At 31.3% G+C, this 25,701-nt stretch overlaps 3 protein-coding genes and 1 pseudogene across 3 annotated transcripts; 2 read left to right on the top strand and 2 right to left on the bottom strand.

Annotated features, from left to right (window-relative positions):
- Positions 1 to 622: 622 nt before the first annotated feature.
- On the top strand, positions 623 to 2,734 carry LOC129877027 (premnaspirodiene oxygenase-like). Its single transcript, XM_055952505.1, has 2 exons — positions 623 to 1,586; positions 2,102 to 2,734. The coding sequence occupies exons 1-2, from the start codon at positions 672 to 674 to the stop codon at positions 2,720 to 2,722; spliced, it is 1,536 nt and encodes a 511-aa protein (XP_055808480.1). The 5' UTR covers positions 623 to 671; the 3' UTR covers positions 2,723 to 2,734.
- A 2,508-nt stretch (positions 2,735 to 5,242) lies between these two features.
- LOC129877057 (premnaspirodiene oxygenase-like) lies at positions 5,243 to 7,305 on the top strand (annotated as a pseudogene).
- Positions 7,306 to 8,863: 1,558 nt separating this feature from the next.
- LOC129876249 (protein SLOW GREEN 1, chloroplastic-like) lies at positions 8,864 to 10,525 on the bottom strand. Its single transcript, XM_055951625.1, has one exon. It carries the CDS (start codon positions 10,292 to 10,294, stop codon positions 9,212 to 9,214), a length of 1,083 nt encoding a protein of 360 aa, XP_055807600.1. The 5' UTR covers positions 10,295 to 10,525; the 3' UTR covers positions 8,864 to 9,211.
- Positions 10,526 to 15,248: 4,723 nt separating this feature from the next.
- Positions 15,249 to 17,574, bottom strand: LOC129877117 (uncharacterized). The gene is made up of 3 exons (XM_055952596.1): positions 17,403 to 17,574; positions 16,737 to 16,842; positions 15,249 to 15,538 (listed from the first exon to the last, which is right to left on the bottom strand). Exons 1-3 carry the CDS (start codon positions 17,433 to 17,435, stop codon positions 15,363 to 15,365), a joined length of 315 nt encoding a protein of 104 aa, XP_055808571.1. The 5' UTR covers positions 17,436 to 17,574; the 3' UTR covers positions 15,249 to 15,362.
- Positions 17,575 to 25,701: the final 8,127 nt, after the last annotated feature.

Below are 25,701 nucleotides of genomic sequence, written 5' to 3' on the forward strand. Positions count from 1 at the left end.
TTAATTTGTGTTTTTATTGTTCCAAAATTCAACCACGTAGAATTACGAAAGTTATAATATATTTCTAGGCCTCATTTCAGGTAATTTTCAATTTAATTTGTGTTTTTATTGTTCCAAAACTCAACCAGGTAGAATTAAGAAAGTTATAATATATTTCTAGGCCTCATTTTAGGTTATTTTTCGATTTAGTTTGTGTTTTTATTGTTCCAAAATTCTTCCACGTAGAATTAAGAAAGTTATAATATATTTCTAACCTCATACTTAGTAGACGACAAAAAACTAACATCTTATTGTGTCTTTACCTCTTTTGTTGCTTTGTCTAAAAATGGATAACGATCTAGGGACGTAAACAAACTGCATACTGCTTGATGATTTCATTGTAGGGAAAAATTACCTGACTAAAAAAATCAGCTCGTTGATAAAGATGAAGTGTGCAATGTATAAATATTATATAAACAACATATATAAATATATATATATCTTTGATACATAGTTATACATTATTATTACAATATCAATACATTACATATACATGCAACATTTTGTTAAAAAAGTTGTCACGTGTACAGTTATGTAAGAAGCTTTTATATATTTAGGCCAAAAGGGAGCCTATAAAAATAAAGCTCTGACTTTGAGAATTAAGACACCCCTCTCTTAGCATTTGCTATCTAATGGAGTTCCAATTTCCATTCAACTTCATTTTCTTATTCCTTTTCCTATCATTCCTCTATCTACTACTTGTGGAAAGGAAAAAATCAAGAAACCTAAACAAAAAACTTCCTCCAGGACCATGGAAATTGCCCTTTTTAGGAAATCTCCATCACTTGGCATTAGAAGGTGGACTTCCCCATCATGCACTCACAAACTTGGGCAAAAAATATGGGCCTTTCATGCACTTTCAACTAGGCGAAATTTCTACGGTCGTAGTTTCTTCTATGGACATGGCACGAGAGGTACTGAAAACTCATGACCTTGCTTTTGCATCGAGGCCTAAATTAGAAGCCCTCGACATAATATGTTACAAGAGCACGGACATCGCGTTTAGTCCTTATGGAGATTACTGGAGACAGATGCGTAAAGTATGCATCATGGAACTCCTCACTGCCAAGAACGTCCGATCATTTAGTTCCATCAGGCGGGACGAGGCTTCACTCCTCGTGCAATTCATCCGGTCATCAACACGTGGCAAGCCAATAAACGTTAGGGAACATATCTTAAGGTATGAGAGTTCAATTACATGCAAGGCAGCATTTGGGAATCAATTGTTGAAAGACCGAGAGAAATTCATTGGAATAGTGAGTGAATTAGTGAAGTTGGCAGGTGGATTTAGTGTGTCTGACATTTTCCCTTCAATCAAGATCCTTCAAATGTTAAGTGGATTGAGGAGTAGAATCTTGAAAGTTCACAAAAATGTTGATGTTATTCTTGAGAATATTATCAAAGAGCACAAGAAGAATATTGCAAGTGATAAAAAGGGAAATGGTGCATTAAGAGGTGAAGATTTAGTTGATGTTCTACTAAGATTAATGGAGAGTGGGGAACTTAAAATCCCAATAACCAATGACAACATCAAAGCAGTTATGATTGTAAGTTACTGTTTCCTTGTGTTCGATATGAACGTAAAAAATATTATCCTAAAATCATTTATATATAATCTAGACAAATGCTATAGCAGATGGAGTTAAAGTGTGGGGTGGTGGAGATGAGGGGCTATGGGGTAGGGGGTGAAGATGAGGCGTATTGGAGGATTGGGAGGACACAATCAACATGGAATACCACTTGTTGGAGTTGATTTCCCTACTTGCATTAGGGAGGTCATTTCCGTTATTTGACCAACCGAACATGAAAAGATTGAGTTTTTCTACTAATTAAGGGGCTGATTCTATACTCCCACTCCACCCCCTTGATAATTGAATAGTGTAATTGTTTCTTCTCAAACATATCAAATCATATAATTAGAATCAAATCCAATATCAAGGTTATTTTCCAAACAGAAACATCATTTCTTCTATGGAATTACAAGCTAGTTTTTTTATTTAAGCAGATGGATGGACACACCAATATTTATGCTAATTCTTCTTTAATTATTAATGAAATGTAGGACTTGTTCTCTGCGGGAACAGAAACTTCATCAACAACAACAATATGGGCCATGACAGAAATGATGAGGAACCCAAGTCTATTAGCAAAGGCACAAGCTGAGGTAAGGGAAGCATTCAAAGGTAAAGAACTTTTCAATGAAGATGTTATTGAGGAATTAAAATACCTAAAACAAGTTGTTAAAGAAACCTTTAGACTTCATCCTCCGCTCCCTCTCTTAGTCCCCAGAGAATGCAGGGAAGAAACAAACATCAATGGCTACACCATCCCATTAAAAACAAGAGTCATGGTTAATGTTTGGGCGATGGGAAGGGACCCAAAGTATTGGGAAGACGCAGAAAGCTTTAAGCCTGAGAGATTCGAGGAGAGCTCAGTGGATTTCATGGGGAATAACTTTGAGTATCTTCCTTTTGGTGCTGGAAGGAGAATGTGTCCTGGAATTACATTTGGTTTGGTCAATGTCCATCTTCCACTAGCTAATTTGTTGTATCATTTTGATTGGAAATTACCTGATGGTGTGAAGCCTGAGGATTTGGACTTCACTGAGACATCTGGAATAACTGCAGCAAGAAAGAATGACCTTTACTTGATTGCCACTCCTTATTATCCTTCTCAAGAATGATACTTGATACAACAGTCAGTGTATTTTATCCTCTCTCCCTTTTTTGGTTTGAATTATGTATTTAATGATCTTTGTTTCAAGCTTGTATGTATATATCAGCTTGCCTATGCTGTGTAATATATTCAATAATAGCTTCACTTTGAATATCTCCTTGTTTTTGGCAACTCTTTAACTATAACTTTCCAAATGACATATTTAAAACCACAAGATTTAAAAGTCTTCTTTACTTTTTTAAACTCCGTGTAAGTCAAAACAGAATAATCAAATTGAAATGGAGTGAGTATGAGTACAATGCTTAGTGATTTTTATATAGCAGAAGGGATTCACTCTTCTAGCTCATGTTCAAAATCAGCAAAACTATGTACTACAAAGCTAAACAACTAATAAATATTTAAGCTTATGAACTACATTTCTTATTCTAGCTAGGAGATGCTCTGAAACAGCAAACAGTAGCAATTTCTCTGGCTAGACTTCCCCATTCCTTACTTTTCTTCTCAAAGATTCTCATGTTTCTCTGTATCCAAATATCATGAATATACTCTGCATACAACATTTGAAATATCTGTGCCTGTTGTGTCTAGTTGCTCCATGGGGTTACATTAATCTACTCCACAGGGTTGTGGAAATACATTCTCTGAATTCATCTTGCGCATGGCATTGTGAACATTTCGTTTCTATTATAAGAGCTGGTGTAATCCTTGGCTTCAAATACCTTACCATCCAGCAAGCTATCTGTGGTACTGACAGCTTCAAACCGTAAGCCTTTTTGTTATAACGAAAACTTACTTAAATGCATTGTGTTCTCTAATAATAAATAAAAGGGCAGTCCGGTGCACTAAAGCTCTCGCTATGCGCGGGGTCCGAGGAAGCTAATAATAAATATATATTCCATATATGTAGAGCAGCTAATGCTTAGTACTTAGTAGTATTGGACTTGTTTACATAACTTTTTTTAATAACCAGGATGTTAGTCCTTGTGGTAATGTAAGTTATTCATGATCAAACACAAAAGCATGGGGGACTAGACCAAAACCTCATGTATACATCACAGATTGCAAAGCAACCCAGGCAAAAAGGAATGTTAACATTAAGTGTAGCACATTCTCCATATTCTACAAGGATATCCACCTTAGCTAAAAAAAAGTGGGCCTTGTCATTGTCATAGTAGATCCTAATGCTGTAATGACAGAATGCGTGCAGGAAGACAACTTATTATTAATGAAGTACGAAAGCTGTTAAATAGAATTACAGAGGAAAGACTCCTAAACGAAGTAAACTAAAGTAATCTAAACAAACAATGACTGCTGAAATAAAGTATCCTAAATAAACAGGGACTGCTCGACTGCACAGGGACTGCTCGTGATGTGCCAATAAATGCTAGGTAGCTGACATTCAATCCTTTTGTGCAAGCTTTTGATCTAACAGAATAATTTGTTTCAAGTGTCAGGGAGGAAGAATCTCGCCTTTGAGCATGCCTACAATGGTGAAGCAAAAGCCATGACTAAATTACTGGCCCTATGCATCTCTACAAAAACCTCCTGCTCTATCTGTAGTTGTTTCAACTTGAACCAAGGCCAATTTACCTTATTTCATTAAATACGCCTCCAAATTAATAAATCAATTTTCATGTAGATGAAATGTTATAGGTAAATTAAGTTAGCACGCATTTTTTAGTGATTTTATTCGAACACTTGATCTAAGTCAACTTCGAGATGTTTTGATAAATAGTTGTATCCTTCCTTCTAAGGTAGCCCCATTGAAATCTTGTATACTATCCTTATCTAATGATCTATATATAAAAAAAATGATGAAATTATTGATGCATCAAATGACATGGTAATATATACATTAATTATAAATGTAGAAGTAAGGTAATTTAACTTGTTTTAGTAGGTTATTTAATTTAAATTACTAATACTTTAAAGTTAGCTGACAAATTAACATGAGTAATGTATAGCTCGGAGTTTGTTTCAAATAAAACCAAAGTTTATACTAATTTAGCAGCCGCCAATGCATCGGAATGTAGGTTTTGTCATGTTGCATGTGGACGCGAAGATCTATTAATCAATATGAATTTCTAGAGGATAATTGACAGTCGCCTCTTTGTCTTGAAGTCTCTAGGTAGGGGCGGGAAATATTATATGTGTAATATATGTCAGAATCTAGTTAGAAACATTTAGGTATTAATTAGGATCCTATCACTCTAAAATCAAAAAAAAATGATTTTTCTAAAAAAATCAGGGAAAACAAGTTTCATTAGTGGCATTTCAGTACTTTTCACCGCCACCGCGAATCTTATCTCATAGTGTTTGCTTAGATTTTACAATATTTTATGGTTACTTATAATCAAATATCAGAAAATAAGTAAGAAAACTACTTATTTTTTAGGAAAATATTTTCGTGAAAACATGTTCCTTCCTACCAAACATACCCTTACTCTTGGAACATTTCTCTCTGGCGTTAGGATTATATAGTAGGCCAAAAGACAGTCCTACACAACAAAGCTTTGAACAATTGAGAATTGAGAGACACCCTCTCTTAGCTTTTGCAATCTAATGGAGTTCCAATTTTTTCCATTCAATTTCATTTTCTTATTCCTTTTCCTATCATTCCTCTATTTACTACTTGTGAAATGGAAAAAATCAAGAAACTTAAACAAGAAACTTCCTCCAGGACCATGGAAATTGCCTTTCTTAGGAAGTATCCATCACTTGGCATTAGAAGGTGGACTTCCTCATCATGCACTCACAAAATTGGGAAAAAAATATGGTCCTTTCATGCACCTTCAACTAGGCGAAATTTCTACGAGAAATAGTTTCTTTTATGAAAATGGCGCGAGAGATACTAAAAACTCACGACCTCACTTCTGCATCGAGGCTTAAATTAGTATCCATCGACATAGTATTTTACAATAGCACGGACATCTGCATAAAGTATGCATCTTGGAACTTCTCACTGCCAAGAACGTCCGGTCATTTAGTTCCATCAGGCGCGACGAGGCATCTCGTCTCGTGCAACTCATCTGGTCATCGACACATGGCGAGCCGATAAACATTACGGAATAGATTTTAATGTACGAAAGCTCAATTACATGCAAAGCAACATTTGGGAAATTGTTGAAAGACCAAAAGAAATTCATTCGATTTGTGAAGGAATTGATGGAATTGGTAGGTGGATTTAATATGGCTGACATTTTCCCTTCAATCAAGATCCTTCATATGCTAAGTGGATTGAGGAGTAGAATCTTGAAAGTTCAAAAAAATGCTGATGCTATGGCTGAGGATGTTATCAATGAGCACAAAAAGAATATTGCAAGTGGTAAAAAGTGAAATGGTGCATTTGGAGGTGAAGATTTAGTTGATGTTCTACTAAGATTAATGGAGAGTGGGGAACTTAAAATCCCAATCACCAATGACAACATCAAAGCAATTATGATTGTAAGTATTCTTACTCTTATATTTTTGAGTTGCTGAATACAAAAAGTATCATTCTTTTTTAAAGAGACAATACACGATATAATAACTTTAGAACTTTGACAAGTACTGCTTATTTGAAATTTTTATTTAACTCATTCTGTATCATTCAATTTAAAATATAGGGATCTTACATAAATAGCCCTTGAGATTATCTGATCACTTTTCCTAGCGAGTGTATATAATTTACATATTAATTATACATAAATTATACTTGCACTATACATCTGCTAGCTACTTATCTGGCCTTGTGGTTGACTCAAATTCTCTCTTTTTTTATGTTCTACTGAGAAAGTTTTTTCTTATAAAAGAGCCACTCTACGAGGGAAGATGCTCGACAGGCCAATCAATAGTCTTTCGCGGAGTATCCCCTGTTTTAGTGAACCCTAGGAAGGAGCAGAACGACCTCTTTATCTACTTACTGCAGCCCAATTTAGGTTAATTCTTCTTTAATTAATGATATGTAGGATTTGTTCTCCGCGGGAACAGAAACTTCATCAACAACAACAATATTGGCCTTGACAGAAATGATGAGGAACCCAAGTGTGTTAAAAAAAGCACAAGCTGAGGTAAGAGAAGCATTCAAAGGAAAAGAAACATTCAATGAGGATGTTATTGAGGAATTGAAATACCTAAAACAAATTGTTAAAGAAACCTTGAGACTTCATCCTCCAGTCCCCCTCTTAGGCCCCAGAGAATGTAGGGAAGAAACAAATATCAATGGTTACACTATCCCTTTAAAAACAAGAGTGTTGGTTAACGTTTATGCGATGGGGAGGGATCCAAAGTACTGGGAAGATGTGGAAAGCTTTATCCTGAGAGATTAGAGCAGAGCTCTGTGGATTTCATGGGGAATAACTTTGAATATCTTCCTTTTGGTGCTGGAAGGAGAATGTGTCCTGCAATTACATTTGGTTTGATCAATGTTCATCTTCCACTAGCTAATTTGTTGTATCATTTTGATTGGAAATTACCTGATGGTGTGAAGCCTGAGGATGTGGACATGACTGAGCATTCTGGAATAACTGCAGCAAGAAAGAGTGGGCTTTACTTGATTGCCACTCTTTATTATCCTTCTCATGAATGATATTTGATACAACAATGGGTCTTTTTCTCCTCTTTCTTTCTTTTTTTTCTTTTTTTTTTTGTGTGTGTGTTGGGGGGGGGGGGGGTTCTTTATGTGTTTCTGTCCTTATGTAAATTATGTATTTGATTTGAGGGGAGGTGCCCAGAAAAAAAAGGGCATAATGTCTTTGAGCAGTCAGCTTGTATATATATACATATCTATTTGTGTCTGGTACTCTAGTTCAACAAATGCATTTCCTGATATCAAGCCCAAGCACAATGCATGGATAAGGTTGCATGCTACAAGCTCAAGCATTCATAAAATAACAAGAACTGTTCTTTGGTCCGAATGTGTTGTTAGGTTAAGTCATTCCAAAGATACTCTTAACGTAGTTTGAATTGTCCACTTTGGACCAAACCCATATGGGTTTTCCCAAAAGGCTTCACACCATTAAGAATATCTTACACTTCATATGTAGCTTCTTTTTCTTTTCAGCTATTAATATAAGACTTTGTTCGCACACACTTAAAACGAAAAATACTCTGATACACACACATAAACACTCTTAAAACATGATGGAAAGAGCAACTGTTCCAGTTGGCTATACATAATACATGTAGGAGATACAACTAGTATTGAACTCTGGTGCCATGATTAACTTCATTAGTACATAACATACATTTGATGGTTATTGTACTTTTTTGGGTTGTAACTCCACCAGCATTAACTTTAGCTGTGTCTATATAAATAAAAGTTACTCCTCCATCTATCAATTAAAAAAAACAGCCATGTATTCCTGAAACTAGATAAGCAACTATAATGATACACAAAACTTAATAAGTCGAGCTTGAAACTCAGACAACATTTACTAGCCTTGTAATCTTGCTAATCTCTGTCTCAACAACACAAGATATCTTCTCCAGACCTAATCTTCCCTCCGTGCCCCCAATAAAAAACATCAAAACACATAAGGTTAAAGAGGAAAACCGAGGATTGAACTAACATGGACGTGCAGTTCTCACAAAGACATGTTTATAAAGGATCTTCGAAGACAGATCGCAGTTTGACAATTTTCAAGAAACTGACGTCATTTTCTTCTCCAGTTCAGTAAATTAGTCTGTTTTAACTCCTCCGCAAGGAAGGAACAAGGGAAGTAGACAGAGACTTAGTTGATACAAACCTATGAATAGGTGAGAGAGAAATCCTTGAACGCACTGTTTTACTCAGATAGGTGATTTCCGCTGCTCTCCGAGACAGTTCATTCAGCTGGATTGTGGGTATAGCAGGACAATTGCTTTCTATAGAAGGAAGGCCTTGGTTTGACTTGTTTGATTGATTCGTCAAGCACTAACGAGCAATTCCCATCTGGGGCTTCAAATGAAAGTGTAGCATGGGACAATTTAAATTTGATAACTCAAGAACAATGATATATAAACATACTGCAAAAAGAGCTAAAATGCAAATGACTAGACTTGTTTCAATGAATCAGAGGACTCATGCAGTGATCTTGGCACCTCCGTGAGCAGCAAAATTTCCCGTGTAATATCAGTCTACTCTCCTAACCCTCAAAGTGTCAACTACAACACCTAAGACACAAGCACATGACACAAGTATCGATATTTCATTAGGAAAAAAGAAAAAAATAAATCACAAGTATCATTCTCTTTCCAATTTTCCTTAACAAGATTACTACACCATGTCACTGAGAATACATCTGGACAATTAAAAGCCGGAAAACAACTCCCCCGACTAGAACTTTTTTTTTTCCAGTGTCTCAATTTGGAACTTATTGCTACACCTCAATAAAACTACCTACATCTTGAAACCAAAGAGATAAGTAAATCTAAATATCTAACAAACAAACACCATAGATAAACTAAAACATACAATGTAACCAAATTTCCACCATATCTCAATCATTAAACTGAAGTACACAGCCTTCAATCTTAGCTAATTCTTTGATCCATATCTTTCACTCTCCACTTTCTGTGAGAAAAGCTTTGTTGCAATCAAATTATCATCAAAGTACCTAGCATAAGGATGCCCTTGTGGTACTAATCTTCGATATTCCTCAAAACTCTTCTCCGCCTCATCTTTCTTTCTCAACAAAGTATGTATTATCCCTTGACACAAATAAGGCCTGAAATCCTTTGGCTCCTCCTTCACTAACTCCTGATAAACCTTCAACGCATCCTCGTATTTACTTTCAATTACCCAAATTTGTGCAAGCAACAGCATAAAATCCCTCAATTCACTCTTTTTACACTCCTTTTTACACATCTTGATCCCCTCCTCAACTTTTTTCTTTATTTGTTTCAACTCCTCAACTGAATCTTCTTGTGATGCCACCATCACCAGCCCATGATAAGCCTCTACGAGAAAAGGGTCCTTTTTTAAGATCTCACTGAACCCAATTTTGGCCAATTCAAGCTCGTCATTGTAAACATATAAATGGGATTTCAGTAAAGGCCATTCAGTCTCATTTGGCTCTATCTCAATCAACTTGTCAATAGTGCCAATAGCATCGACTAATTTTCGATTCTTTATCTGAATTTCCATCAAATTCCTCAGAGCATCAACATCATTCGGGTTCGACAGCGAGAAATCTTCGAGGGCCTTTTCGTTTTCCTCGTCAGAAGCTGAATTCTTTACGTTTGACTCTGTAGTGTGCGCGGGAGAAAGCGACACAGCAAAGGTGGGCTTCGGGTTAAAATAGAATCGCGTTAAGAAAATGGAAGTAGCTGTAATTGTGGCAATAATTGAGGGCTTGAGAAATGAGAACAGAACTGAAAACGAAAATGGTGTTATAGATTGGTCGTTAAGGTTTTGAGGGTTAGTGGATTTAGGGGTTTCTGGGTTTTGAAAGGGAAATGAAGAAGTGGCTTTAATGGGTAAGAAAGAGTGGAACAATGGGGTTCTAAAACAGAGAGAAGAAAAGGGTTTAGACAAAACTGGACGATGGTGATGAAGTGAATGGTTGATTTTCTTGTCAATTTGGATTGCTTTTGCAGAAAAGGGGTTAATGGTATTCATGGTGTTAGGAGTACACTGGGGGTGGGGTGGGGGTGAGGTGGGGTGGCTGAAGAAGAGAGTGAAAGGGCTGTTGAGCTCCGGCAACAATGGAGGTCGAAAAAAGTTGGCAATCCGGAGAAGGCAATAATTTGGGCTTCATGAGGGCTAAAGGTTTGGGCTTTTCTTCAACAACCAGGATCCAAAGAGAATCCTACTTTACTTCTTAAAGAGGGTTCTTAAAGTGGACCAAATGTACTAAATTTTTTTTCTTTTTTAGCAAATTTCAGAAAGAAGAGATAGCTTGCTTAATTACAAATTGTGTCTGGGTTTGCTTTATGATAAAATGTATTCGATGCGCAATCCGACTGAATTTGAGATACTACCTGCCTTTCGCGGTCATCTCTTTTCTGTTTTATTTAATATACAATGTAATCTTATTCTCTTCATTCAGTATATTTAATGTCAATTTAATGTAACGAGTGTCAATTTTATCTTGTATTTGATATCAAGTATTTTCATAATCAAATATCTGGTGTATGCAGTATTAATTTCATGTATCCAGTATCAAATATGTATTCGATGCGCAATCCGACTGAATTTGAGATACTACCTTCCTTTCGCGGTCGTCTCTTTTCTGTTTTATTCAACATACAATGTAACCTTATTCTCTTCATTCAGTGTATCTAATGTCAATTTAATGTAACGAGTGTCAATTTTATCTTTTATTTGATATCAATTATTTTTATAATCAAATATCTGGTGTATGCAGTATTAATTTCATGTATCCAGTATCAAATATGTATTAATGTATCAAGTGTATATGTGCATAGATACATATTGGTTCTAAGAGGAAACTGATGTATCTAGTATATTTGTGCATAGATACATGTATTTGGTATCAAATATGTATGTGATGTATACAGTGTCTCCGTACATAAATATATATATATGTATTTAGTATCAAGTATACATTGATATATTCATCAAATAAGTCAGTATCAAATATCCACTGATGTATCTAGTGTATATGTGCATAGATACATACTTAAAGGAAGAAAATACAGAAGAAAACAACCAATACCGACAAACAAATCCCATTAAAAATTTCACGAAATCTGCTTCCGAAAGTAAAAACTATTCAAAGTTTCCATTTATTGAATTCTTGAAAACCTTCAAATTCTACAAAGTGACTAAATACGCAAAAGAGAAATTTCTGAGCCTTGAAAAATTTGAACTTTATTACCAGAGTTGGAGAGGGAAAAATTTGGAAAGAGAGTGTGATAGGGGGAGAGAGTTGAGCATGAGAGGGTTTGGAAAGTGTCGTGTGGTTGTGTAATGACTACTGTGGTCTGTGTGGTTGAATAGTTATACTAGGTATATTTGCATAGTTATGTAATTTTTTCAATTAATTATGCAGGTAAAATGATAATCACACGCTATACTTAAGGTGTGTTTAGTACGAAGAAAAATAAGTGAATTTCTTATAGGGTGAGATGAGGTGGGGAGTGAGGGTTGAGGGTGGGTGGATGATCAAGAGATGGGCGTTTGGAGGCGTTGGATAAGGTAGGAAGAAGACAAGTAACTTAAAATGTCACTCATAAAATTTATTCTTCCTTCTTCCGTCTACAACAAAAATATTTCTAGAAAATACATTCAACATACCAAACACACCCTTAGTGTGCCGAATTATACGAAACAACAAAAAAAAGTAGTATCAAACATGATATTAGCTATACTAATTTTAATACATGAATAAGTCTCTTCTTAACCAACAATCAAACAACCCCTTAAATTCACTAGGTGATTCGAACAAATAGAATATTTTTGTGCTGATATTTAAATTTTATCCTTGCATTTAATATTTTGCAAAACTTAACCTCTTAAGTTTAATGAAAAAAATTGGATCAAGACATGTGTAATGACCCGTTAGGTCATTTTGAGAATGAGTCCTCCTCCTTTCATACGAGACCCTTCCCGTAAAATTTTAATGGGTTATTTGAACTATTTGGTAACTTTGGTTAATTAGTTGAGAGATAATTTTAGAGAATTAATTTAATTGATGGGCTAAAGTGTTAATTTATTTAATATCCTATACCACTTTTCTTATATTTATTAAAATAGGTTAGTAGGATTTGTAAATTTTAATACATAATTAGTTTGAAAAAGGAAAAAATAATAATAAAAGAAAAGAAAAAAAATTATATATAAAATCTGATGGCCTAATGCCATCAGATGTAACGAAGAAAAGAGAACAACGCCGACGAACACTGGGAGAGAAAAAATACGGAGGAAGAAAGAAAAGAAAGGGGAAAAGAAAAATAAAGGAGAAGAGAAAAATAGGGATTTTCATTCCAAAGCGTCAAGGTAATTATTCTCATCCTTTCCATTAAATTTTTATGCGATTATGAACATATTTTTAGGGTATATTGGTGGAGAAATAATACTAAAATAAGAAAATATGACCCTAGGGTTCTTCACATAAAATCTTGATTTGGGGGTCGAATAACGATCCGTTTTAGCTGAAATTTGACATGTGAGTTTATTTTATCATGAGTGAACATAATCAAAAAGAAAATTTCAGATTTGACTTCAATGACATAGAATGAGTTAGTTTCCGAATTTTGATATATTGAGATAGATAATTAAATATTAGGTATATTATATTTTATGAATTCCATTAAATTTATTATATTGGGCAAATTAGAACCTAACCCTAGGCTTGAAATTCTGAAAATATGGGAGTTGACATCTTAAGTGGCATCAAGATTAGGAATGTGATTATAGATTTGTGTGAGTTTTTGGGTCTAGGCTAGACATATGGTAATAAGGGCGTTGTTAGTTTCAAAAATCTTATTGTGATTATTCATTTGACTAGATTACGTTGAATTGGAGGCCCAACAAAAAGGGAAGGCTCAAGTCCCGGAGTGACTGCTTGATTAATTAAGGCAAGTGAATTTCTAAACCTCAGTTTAAGCTTATAGATGCTTATATTTCCGTGTCATATATACTAGGGAGTAATGAGAATTGGACTGGGTTATTGACTGTATGATTGACCTTAAAAATGGAGATGAGGGGTATAAAATGGTGATCTAATGACATGTATTGGTGGAATTGATATGTTGTGATTATGGATTTATTTTGGGCATGTGAAGTGACTATGTTGATGTGAGATAGGAAAAATTATGGTTGTTGTCATATTATTATCATGAATTATATGAACATGAATTGATTGCATTGGTTCTGACATATTGTGTTGAGATTGAAAATGATATGAAACAAAAGGGGTCGGGCCACACGCTCCATGGCAGGTATTATGAAATAAAGGGGTCGGGCCACACGCTCCGTGGCAGGATATATATATTGAGGGGACGGACCACACGCTCCGTGGCAGGTTACATGGACAGAAATGTCCCCCATGGGTTTCGGACTGTGAATCAGCGGATGTGTACCGATGGGACAGGCATGCATCATTTCATTGCACTGCATTGCACCTTTCTGACATTTGTGAATTTGTGTTTACCCCCATATTGCTCTGTGTGCTGAACTTGACTTGGTATGATTTATTGACGAGACTATTGATGAGTATTTGTGGACTGTATTACTGTTATTATTGTACAAGTGGAGAGTTGGGCTGATTTTATGCAGGTTGTAGTTAAGAAGGTTCGGTTGGGAGGATAGGAGTACTTGTATTTATTGAGCTTTGCTTAGTTTTAGTTATCCACTTGTTGAGTACCGTGTTGTTTGGTACTCACCCCTTGCTTCTACACTTGTGTAGGTTGTGAGCCCGGACCTTCTTGATCTCTTAGTGTTCTCTACCACGTCCGAGGCTATCATCTCGAGTGTTGAGGTAGTTGTTACATCCATCTAGCGGACACCTCTTACTCTTTTATTATGTTTTAGTCTTACTCTAGAGACAAAGACATTGTGACTGTATTTTCTTTCGTACTTCGGTAATTTAGTAGTGGCTTGTATACGTGACAACCAGTCTTGAGGGATTTTGAGATTATTTATTTATTTTTGACTGAGTTAAACCTTTTTTATCTCAATTACTTCCGCATTTACTTTTCATTGAGTATTAGGCTGACTTATCTCGGTGGGTTGAGATGAGTGCCATCACACCCGTATTTGGGTCGTGACAACATGGTATCGTTTTTGAAAAAATAGTTTGATGCTATTAAGGATTGCATGCAAGTTGCGGCGAATCAATATAATAACTCATAAACTTTATTGAATTACCATAATTTAAAATTTTCACTGATGATACCTTTTTTTACGATCTAATAGCAATAAAACTGAAATGTTGGTCTAGCTCTAACTTATTAAAATATTTTGATCTCATTCATGTACAATGTTCCCAAATAGTTGAAATCGAGGCCTTTTTGCAGTGAATTTGCTAATGTTTTATCTGAATTAGAGACTATTGTGGAAAACCACTTGATTGAACACTAGAAAAATGTTAAAGTTAAATGTGATTTCATTGGTCCTAGTTATTTCTCAAAACGAAGTGCAAGAAAAGTGAGATTTTTGAACGCAGAAAAGGATCCAATAAAATTTCTAAATCAAGTTATCATAAATATTTTTTCTGCCCATCGTGTACTTTTGTTTTGCAGTGAAATAAATCTAGTGTGTGTTTTTCCTGTCATTTGAGTTTGCTAAAGTTTTATAATTTAAAGGGTCGCTTTTTACAGAATAGTTTTTCATCTATCCTGACAAAAAATAACCATAAACCTTTGAAAATAATGAGTGGATTAATAATATGTTTGGATTGACTTTTTAGCTTATGATTTATAAGTCAAAAGTCATAAGTTAAAAATTTTAAATAACTTATAATTTTTGACTTATTTTAATTTAAAAATAAATGCTTATAAACAACTTTTATGTTACTCAAATACTACAAATTGAAACTGCTTTAAAACTATTTTAATTTAAAAGTACCTAAAAAACAAATCAATCTAAATGGATTCTAAATTTCTTAAGAACACACAAATAGTGTGTCAACTATGGGTGCAAAATAAATTTCTACTTCATCTATTTTCTGATTTATTATTTTTAACACAAGAAGATAACAAATACATGAGCTAATTAAGTGCTATGGTTTGTCTTTAGAGAAGGATGAATCCAAAAGCAACTTGTGGATTCTTTGTCTTGTTATCTCCGCTCCGGATTCTCTATTATTATTGTTAGTCCTCATTGATCCTTCTTCCTTGTCTTTTTTATTGTACGCTTCGAAAAACTCCTTATTCTCCTTCTCCAACTCCTTCCATACTGTTATATGTAAATAACATTTATTTAACTTAATAAACACATTCGACTTAATTTGTTGAAAATAAACTAGCTCAATAATCACATAACGAAGAATTAAGAAAACCACACAAAGACGAGTTGATTGATCAAATGGTCATCCAATGAGTAAAAATCATGGAGTAAATTCTTTTGTTGGGACAGCCTTTGTAATGTGGGCATGTGGCACTGATGGATTCAATATTAAAGTCACAAGTTAAATAGAATTCACTGCTTCTTGTTAGAAATTATATAATAGTGTATACAAATAAAAAGAACTTCGAAATATAATTCAAAAATATTTAAAACTCATATTTTTAATTTAAAATTTAATGTATTTTAAATTCTGGATTCTGTCAATTATGTTGAGTGGGGAGGGGATTATTAACAGGAATAAGTGAGCAGAGAATGTCTCTATTCATACAAATAAAAAGAACTTATAAATATAAATAAAAACTTGAAATGACAATTATATCTCTATCCATATTTCAGGCATGATACATGCGCGCATGTTTCTCGATTAATAGTTGTTTTTTGTCCGTATTAATATTAGAATGGGACTAATTCAAATTTTCATACGTTAGATTCATTTAAAAAGAAAACGCTCTTTATTCATATTTAGAACTTGAATTCAAGACTTTTATTTAATAATGAAGAAATCTTGGCTCACTCAACTATTTGCTCCTCAAAGCCAATATTTTCACGTTTTTTTAAATGTTAAATAAGACAATGAAAGTATTTCAATTAGCTGTATTCTTTTTTAACTTGATTTTATTTTTGAATAGTAAATTACAACAAATATAATTCTTTGAAATAATTATTTTTTTTCTTGGAAAAATATGTACCTTATCGTTTCAAAATTTGGTCAAACAAGATATTGCTATTGCATAACAACCAACCCATTTAATAAATAATAAAAATACGAACGAAAAAAATCAAAGCAACCAAAATTTCGTTTTCAAGTTGAATTTATGCTGTCGGTCTTTAGTTATTAAAGGTTCTTAATTAGTTCATCAAGAAAATAAAAACAAAGTATACAAATAATTACACCACATGTGAGTCTGGCTACTACATTGGACAAAAGAAATAATAAGTTAGAATTGATTATATAAATTTGCATTATTAATTTAAATCTGATATCTAAAATTAAAAATAAAAATAAAAAAGCAAGAGAATTAATTACCTGTGGAGGTGATAACTGGCTGGATATTTGCATGTTTGGAAAGTGCTTCCATGCATTCCTCTCTGCTCATGTTGAACAATAAACACTCTTCAATCAAGTGATGCACCTGCGAGGTCGAGCTAGAATTTAAAATTTATTTATAAATTTTATTTTTAAAAAAAAATAGCTTACTAAGTTATATATATATATATATATATAGATATATATCAAATAAACTTTTAGAGATAAATACAAAATCTGAATTAAAAATTATTAAATTCTATCAACCTCGTAAGCAGAACCACTACACCTGATCAATCCGTTTATTCCAAAATTAACTTGTTCTTAATAACTCGATGCCATCAATAAAGGTCCAGACTCTATATTTATATTTAAAATATTATATAATTTAAAACTCAATAAATTAACTTTTCTAGATCATTAAGAATTTATAAATTTAAAATTCTAACCCTGTCTTGACAATCAATTAATCCGATTCCACCAAACCTAAGAAGAAACAACAATAACAACATAACAAATAAAGTCTGAAAAAAAAAGTAAGGTATACATAAACCTTTGTCTTTATTTTTTAGAATAGAAAAATTATTTTTAATAAGAGCGTGGGAGACGTAATGAATGAAAGAAATAGGAATACTAAAAAGAAGATATAAGTAATACTTTACTTACCAAGTGGATGTATTGAGATGAAGAATCACCCATTGATATGTATATACTTCAAAGAAAGATTTCTTCAAAGAAATCCAATCAAAATAACCACTTCTTTTTGCTAAATTTTATGAATATGAGAAGAAACTAAACACTAGAAGAAGCAATGACTATAGATTTCATTAAAAAAATTACAACTAATTAATCACCACTTGGATCGAAGACTTTATAGAGAAAAAAGAAAAAGATAGAACTTTTTTTTTAATTATTATTATAAAAAAAGAGGTATTATGAAGTAGAATATTATTATTTTTTATTAAGTCCCATGTGGGAAGAGAGAGATGATTGGTTGAATGGAGATTACGAATGATTATTCTAAGGCATTTGTGTTTTTGATTGCCACGTCACCAAAGCCCACGTGAAAACTTAGGCCCACAATGATACAGGCAGCAGCCCAACAAGGTTCTAGCGGCGCCAGTCCTATCAACTCTTATTTGGACCGGCAAGAAAGAGAAAGCCCATGCTATGCCACGTGTCAAGTACAGGGGAGGATCTTTAAAGGTCTTGCGGTATGTGTAAGAATAGTGATGAATATAGTGTATTTTTTCTAATTCTAGTCAGATTTACTTACATTCATATTTGTTTTCATTTTTCATATTCAACACGAATGTAAATTAATTAAATCAGTGATTTTGATTATCAATGTTTCAATCTAATAGGAGAAACAAAAATATCTTATATTCTATATATATTTTAGTGGTTCACTCATAGTTAATCTTTGCACCATCAAAAAAAATGAATTTCGTCCAATCTCAGATAAATTTACTTACATTCACATTTGTTTCTTATTCAATGCTGATGTTAATTAGTTAAAACAGTGAGTTCAATTTTTTTTATGTTTTCATCCAAACAGAAGAGACGAGCATTTTCAATTAATTCCTAGCTCGCAATTAATGGGCTACTCCAACTTATTTTTTGAGGCTTATAAATTATTTTTAGTTTATTAAGCTATTTTAAATAAACTAAGAGTCTGTTTGGATTGGATTAAAAGTTAATCAAACCTACTTTTAAGTCATTTTTAGCTTTTGAAAGTATTTGATAAAGTTAAAAATAATTTAAAATAATTTTAAAAAGTTTAAAATTAAAGGTAGAACTCTCCCTATTTGTTATTTTTTAACTTAAAAATCATTTTAATTTGACTTTTTATTTTTTAACTTAAAAGGTATTTTTTTCAATCCCAAGGCACTTCGTCCAACCCAGTCGATAAATTTACTTACATTCACATTTGTTTCTTCTTGTTTTTTGTTTTATATTCAACATGAATGTAAACTAATTAAATAAATGAATTTAATTATTGATGTTTCCATCAAATAGGAGAGACAAAAGCACTTTCTATTCTATATATGTTTCAGTGATTCTTGCTCACAATTAATCTCTGTGTTACGTCCAAACCCAAGTAAATTTACTTAAATACACATTGTTTCTTCTTGTTTTTTGTTTCTTATTCAACACGAATGTAAATTAGCTAACTTAGTGAGTTCTATTTTTTGTACGATTTCATCTAATCGGAGAGACAATAGCAATTTCTATGATCAAAAAAATTGGACTTTGCCTAATCCAAAACAGATTTACTTAAATTTACATTGGTTTCTTCTTGTTTTTTGTTTTCTATTCAACGCGAATATAATTTAGTCACATCAGTGAAATCTAATTTATTTTTTTTACATTTTCATCTAATCTAATTTTTATTTTATTTTACATTTATTCAATTGATCTTTGCTCCATCAAGAAAATTGGACTTCGCTAAATTCCGGACAGAGTTACTTACATTCAGATTTGTTTCTTTTTATTTTTAATTCTTTTATTAGACACAAATGTCAATTAGTTAAATTGATAAATTTTAATATTTGATGTTTCCATTTAATGGAAGAGACAAGAGCACTTTATATTCTATACATGTTTATTGTTTAGTGATCTTGTCTCACAATTGATAATACTGTCAAATTTTGTGAACTCATAATTATACTATAAATCTGACTCTGCACCTAGACACTTCTCCAAATTTTTGCATGGAAATAAGACCAGACAAAGGACCACATCACATAAACGGCCTTAAAGAACAGCACTTAGAAATAGGAGCAACTCATTCACCTTTCTTTTTCATGATAGGAATGGAGCCTTTCTTGAAAGTGAAAATGCTTTAATTGGTTATAAAGGACCACTTAGCTAACTATAGATTCTTTTGGGGTTTGGCTAAACAGATTTATTTGAGTTGAGGATTTTATCGAAAATAATAATTTTATCTTCCTAAGAGACAAAATATGCGAACACACCACTCTTCAAAGACCTGTGACATTATAGTAGGTATCTTGTTGTTGTATGTTGTTGAGTGTATGTGAATGGTAGACCTTTTGCACTATACATTAATTCTTGGACAATCATCATCTAATAAGTTAGTTTTTATTTGACTATAGTAATGTATAAACTTAAAATTTTGGATCCACCTATGTTTTTATCGATCTATTCCAAAAATTATCAAACCCAACCTTTTGTTGATCAATAAATAAAAGCATCCTATTTTAAAATTTTGTAAATAGTGATGAAATCAGAATTTTCACTAAGAAGATTTAAAATACAAAAGAATAATAATAAACATTCGAAAAGGCCAAAAAGTTTCAATATATCTACTCTACACATAAAAACGAATTTGATCTTATGTATACAATATATTTTTTAACGAAAGGAATTCGAATGAATCATTGCGATACTCTAGCACCGTCTAGATTCATGAGTGCAGTAAAAATGAAATCAATATAACATCCTCATGACGATTAACAACAGATGGGATTATAACCACTCTGGTTAAAATAAATAAATAAAAAAGTATAACATCAAATTAAAGGGAAAACATATTATTATCTATACTATTTAGGCTACAAACCCACAATTTTTGTGCTTGAGTTGTGTGTGAGCTCTAAGGGTGATTTGCTTGAAATGTGTGGGACCCACTTCAGCTAGAAAGGTACTCGTTGACATGTCTTCTTCCAGCTTAGAGTATTTCTCAAAAATTTAGTATTTTCTGTCTTACTTTTTTTTTTTAATTTGTTATATATTTGAAAATTTCTATAAATTAAGCACTATAAATCATAATAAGTAACAACTTAAAATATTTAAAATATATAAAATATTTGGTGGACTCTCAAAATTTTATTATTGCCACATAAATTTTGAGGCAAATGGAGCAATATATATTATATAAAAATTGCGTAAAAAGTATTATAAATCACAATAATTAACTATTTAAAAATCATATGAAAAATTTAATTAACTCTCCAAATTTCATTTGTACCATATAAATAGAAACAGAGCAAGTAATATATATTATTTAAAAATGATGTAAAACAAATATAAATCATAATAATTAATAATTTTAAATATTTTTAAAAAATATATAAAATATTTATTTTTCAGTCAAAATTCTATTATATCACATAAAAAAATTAAAGAATAACATATATTAAATCCGCACTAGCACGTTCTTCCATATCTAATAGTTTATAATATTATACTATTTATAAGATAAACCCGTGAAATCTTTTTTGCTGACATTAACAAAATGACATTATTAGATTATTATGACCTAGCTAGAACCCATATGCAGCTTATAATATATTATTTTCTGCTATGATTGTACATAAATTATTTAATGAGTGCGATTACAGCTCAAAACAATTGCTCAATGTGGAAATGACCCTATAATCCCTCCGTTTCATATGGACCATATTCACTGTCCTATTTTAATTCTTGAGAGTAAATTTAATTAATTTTTAAAATTAAATAAAATTATATTAATTTAATATTTTAAAAATATAATTTAAATATAAAAAATACATAAAAATACTATAAGTTACGATTCTTCTCATATCAATAGAGTAAAATAAATATATCTTAAAATAGTTACGATTCTTCTCATATCAATATAGTAAAATAAATATATCTTAAAATATTACAACAACAAACAATAATAACATATTCAATGTAATCCTATAATATATTAAAATATTAATCAAAATTAGTTAGACTAATTTTTAAAAATTAAATCATGATAAATAAATATTAAATCTTGAACATTCATAGTAAAAATTTTGATTTTACAACTGAAACGGAAATACCATTTTGATGATTAATTTCTGATGTGACCAAAAGAAATAATTAAAAACTACCATAGTTCTAGGTTGATCATATTCACTTACTAGTCAAATTGTTTGTGCAAAATCTTGCCCTTCACGAACTTTCAACAAAAAAATTGACAAGAATTTTGGTTATTTAACTCCTGAATTTTCAAAAAAACTCGTTGATGTATTTTTATATATCATGTATTTTTCTTTCTTTTCGATTTCAATTTGAAATTACACTTTACGTATTTTATTATAAAAGGGTTTAACTAGTTACATGGTGTGAGTGTTTCTTGGTAGGCGTTCGATTATATAATTTGAAGCTCAATTTAAATTTTGATTTGAAATTAGTTTTTCATTTGTCTTAATTTATATGACTTAATTTTATTTTTTTAGTTAGGCCTAAAAAGAATTACACATTTTTATATTTAGTAAATTTCTTTAAAATACCCATTATACCCTTTACGATCAAATTTTGAATTTTTTTTTCTTAAACTCTATGCTAAGTCAATCTATATCATATAAAGTAGGACAGAGGAAAAGTATTTGTTTATGATATTTGGATAAAATTTCAATACTGACTTCAGTTTAAAATTTTGATTTCAAATCTATATATAATATAAAGGAGAAATATAGACAAGGTGATGTGGCACCTCTTTATGGCCTCCATTTACATTTATCATTTTTCTCCTTTTTTTGGGACATTTTCTCTTCATTTCACAATATAATAATAACACAATAATGTACTTTAAATTGTTTTTTGTATTTAAAAATCAGCCCACGTAGTGGTAACATATCATGCCTTAATGTTAATTTTTAGTTCTCCTATTAAAACGAATAATTAGTGCATATTGAATGTCTATGTTTCTTCATCTTTCCCCTCCCTATAACTCCCATACAGTAAGATCAGATTATTTGGTTACATACTAAAAAATAATTACCAATCACTCTTGCATTTACTTTTTGCATTAAATTTTGGGAGTAATAATCTTTCAATAATTTCTTTGCATATATATATATGCTTTTCATTCCTTTTTAGTAGCAATGAATGCTATGTTGAATTGTTGATACAAGAAAAAGTGATGTAGACTTGTAAAGGTAATTCTTTTGTCCTCTTTAATTTATTTATTTTTGAATTAGGAAGAATATTTTGTTGACGATATAAAAAATTTGATCGATATTTATTTGGTGCTATTTTCTTTTAGCATATTGTGAATACTGGATTTATACAAGCATATAGTAGTAGAAGGGTTGAATAGGTGACTTCTTTATGATTATAATAGTGAATTTTGAATTTTGTGTATTTTTCATCTATTTTTTATTTTTGTAATGGTGAATTTTGAGTGATGACCGTTTAGTAGTATTTATATTTCCGTGATGATATTAATCTTTTGGGGTGCACTTTTGATGTGACGTGATCTGAGTGATTTTTTTTTCCTTCTAACATATGTATAAATTGAATTTACGGTTATTTTATGAATTTTCCTCTAAAAATTTTGGCAAATATGAGAAAAAACATTGATTATTTTTAACAAATAGCTAACCAAAAAATTTATAGGCGTTTGTCCAAGAAATTAACAAAAATATATTTATTTTATTTGAATTTTTCAAAGTTGGAATTGTGTTTGGGCATAGTTTTTGGAGTTAATATTTAGAATTAAAATATATTATTTAAAATAATATTTGAACATGGAATATAATTTAAAATGAGGTTATTTTATGAAAATGAAAAAAATAGGATTTTTTAAAAATAAAATAAATTTAAAAATTAAAAGAGAAAGTGAAAAAGGTGAAAATAAAGTTTTGGGTGTTTTCCGAATTTCAAATACAGCTTCAAGTTATATTTGAAATTTTTATGGCCAAGATGATGTGGCATCTCTTTGTGATTTTCATTTGTATTTATCTTTTTTCTATTTTTTCCTTTTTCTTATTTGAATTATATATATATATATATAAAGCTAGATTTAAGAAGTCAAAATGAGATTTATCTTTTTTCTCAATTTTTTTTACATTTTCCTCATTTTCTAATCAATGATAATTAAATTAAATGTGAAAACATTAAGAAAAAGAAATGGTGCCAATAATGGCTCTTGACCTTAAAAGAATTTGGAAACCATTTAACAATTATTTATGAAAATGTAGAAATTAGAAAAAATGAATGCACATATTGACCTTAAAAATTTTCTAACAGTTTAAAAGAAACTATTTATCATATTAGTCAGGTTAGTATTTACTTTCACGAGTAACTTTAAAAAGTGTCATAATTCTTAAGTTTTTTCTTTTATATGTTTGATTGTATAATATTTCCTTTCTAAGTTTGTTTTCACATCTCATATTCTTAGTTCTTTGTTTTTTTATTTTTCCAGAAAAATACATACTTTGAAAATTGAGGAAACAAATGTGATATGCAATATGCATCTATAATGTATATACTGTAAGTGAAAATATTATATTAGTATGTATCTTTCATATATTGGTTTTCAGATTCTATTTCTCTCTTATTAATTGAGTTCATGATTTGATAATTTTATATTATTCTTGACGAAAATTAAATTATTTTGTGAAAATAATTAAGAGATAGATTTGATCCTTCTTTTGGACTTTATACTGTTTCAATTGAAACCGGATAGTTTGATCTTTTTTTTATTGAATACAATAAGAAGTATGTCTGTTGTTATTCTCAATTTACATGCTACTCTTCATTTATATCCTATATTTCGTTTGAAATTTCGTTTTAAGCTTGTGAATTATATCCTATATTTAATGTAGTGTGTTAAAGTTGTACAAGAAAGAAGAAGAAATGGAAGTAAGAAAATAAAGGAGAAGAAAAGAGAGGCAAAAATTACACACAAAAAAATGCATACAATTTGATTCTATTGATTTAGGCTAAATTGAATTAGTTTTGTGTTTTTGGGGGTTTCATATTCTATTGTTTATTTATTCGCCTTTTTCTTTTTAGAATTTAAGTAAGAAGAAAATTATGAAAGCACTAGAATTTAAATCTTAAATAAAGGAAAATCAATTAAGGTTAGATACTTAATAGACAAATATTTTAAATGTACTTAGATTTTTAATAAGCACGGTCAAATTCACTAGTTCTTTAGTAGGATTTCAATTTTAAATTTGTGATTTCATTATTTTAAAATTTTAAATCCTAACCATAATTTTATATTTTGTACAAACCAGACACATGACAGTTGTCCTTTCTTATTTAAGTACTCTCCCTTAGAAAGTGGAGTGGCTTGAAAGCATGTTCAAGAACTACATAGGTAAACATATAGATTATCGGTGTCCTATCCGAGACAAAGTATTTGTCATTTCTAAAATTTAAATTTTGCAAATAAATAATAAAAGATATGCTTGACATGAAGAAATTATTTATATCATATAAGAGTATAGTTCATTACTACTATTGTTGATTCATTGAATTAGTGGACTAAGAGGATGCTTTAGTGCTGAAGGGTAAGAGGTTTAAGTATGGATGGTTTCAGGAAAGGTAGAGGTAGGTCGAAAAAGTATTGGAGAGAGGTGATTAGGCCAGACATGACGCAACTTCAGCAAACTGAGGACACGACCTTTGATAGGAGGTTATGAAGAATACAAATTATGATAAAAGGTTAGTTAGATAGTCAAGCATTGTCTTGCCTATCTTTTCGGTACTATTAGTCACAATATTACTAGACTCTTGTATAGTTTCTTGTCCTATGAGTTTGGTTACTATCTATTTGTTTTTGTACTTCATTATCGTATTATCTTGTTGTGATTACTATTCATGAGGATTTATCAAATTATCTAAGTACTTTGCCATGATTTCCTCATTTTTTCATTATTTTTTTATGTATTGCCTTGATTTGTTTTTTTAAAATATGGGTGTCTATCGAAAATAATTTTTCTATATGTAATGTAGTGGTAAGGTCTACATACGCTCTACCTCCAAACCCCATTTTGATGTGATTACAATAAGTACGTCATTGTTATTGTTATGTGTATTTAAAAGTTTGTAATGACACAAATAACAATCATTTATTTATAACAGAAAATGGAGATATGATATTTGTTAATGTTGTGCCTTGTGATAATTTGATACCCTATTTTTGAACTATAATTTGCTCATCTGATAATATTGTAAAAATTAAATTTTATTT

Source organism: Solanum dulcamara, chromosome 12 (genome assembly GCF_947179165.1).
Source record: "Solanum dulcamara chromosome 12, daSolDulc1.2, whole genome shotgun sequence".
Taxonomy (NCBI): domain Eukaryota; kingdom Viridiplantae; phylum Streptophyta; class Magnoliopsida; order Solanales; family Solanaceae; genus Solanum; species Solanum dulcamara.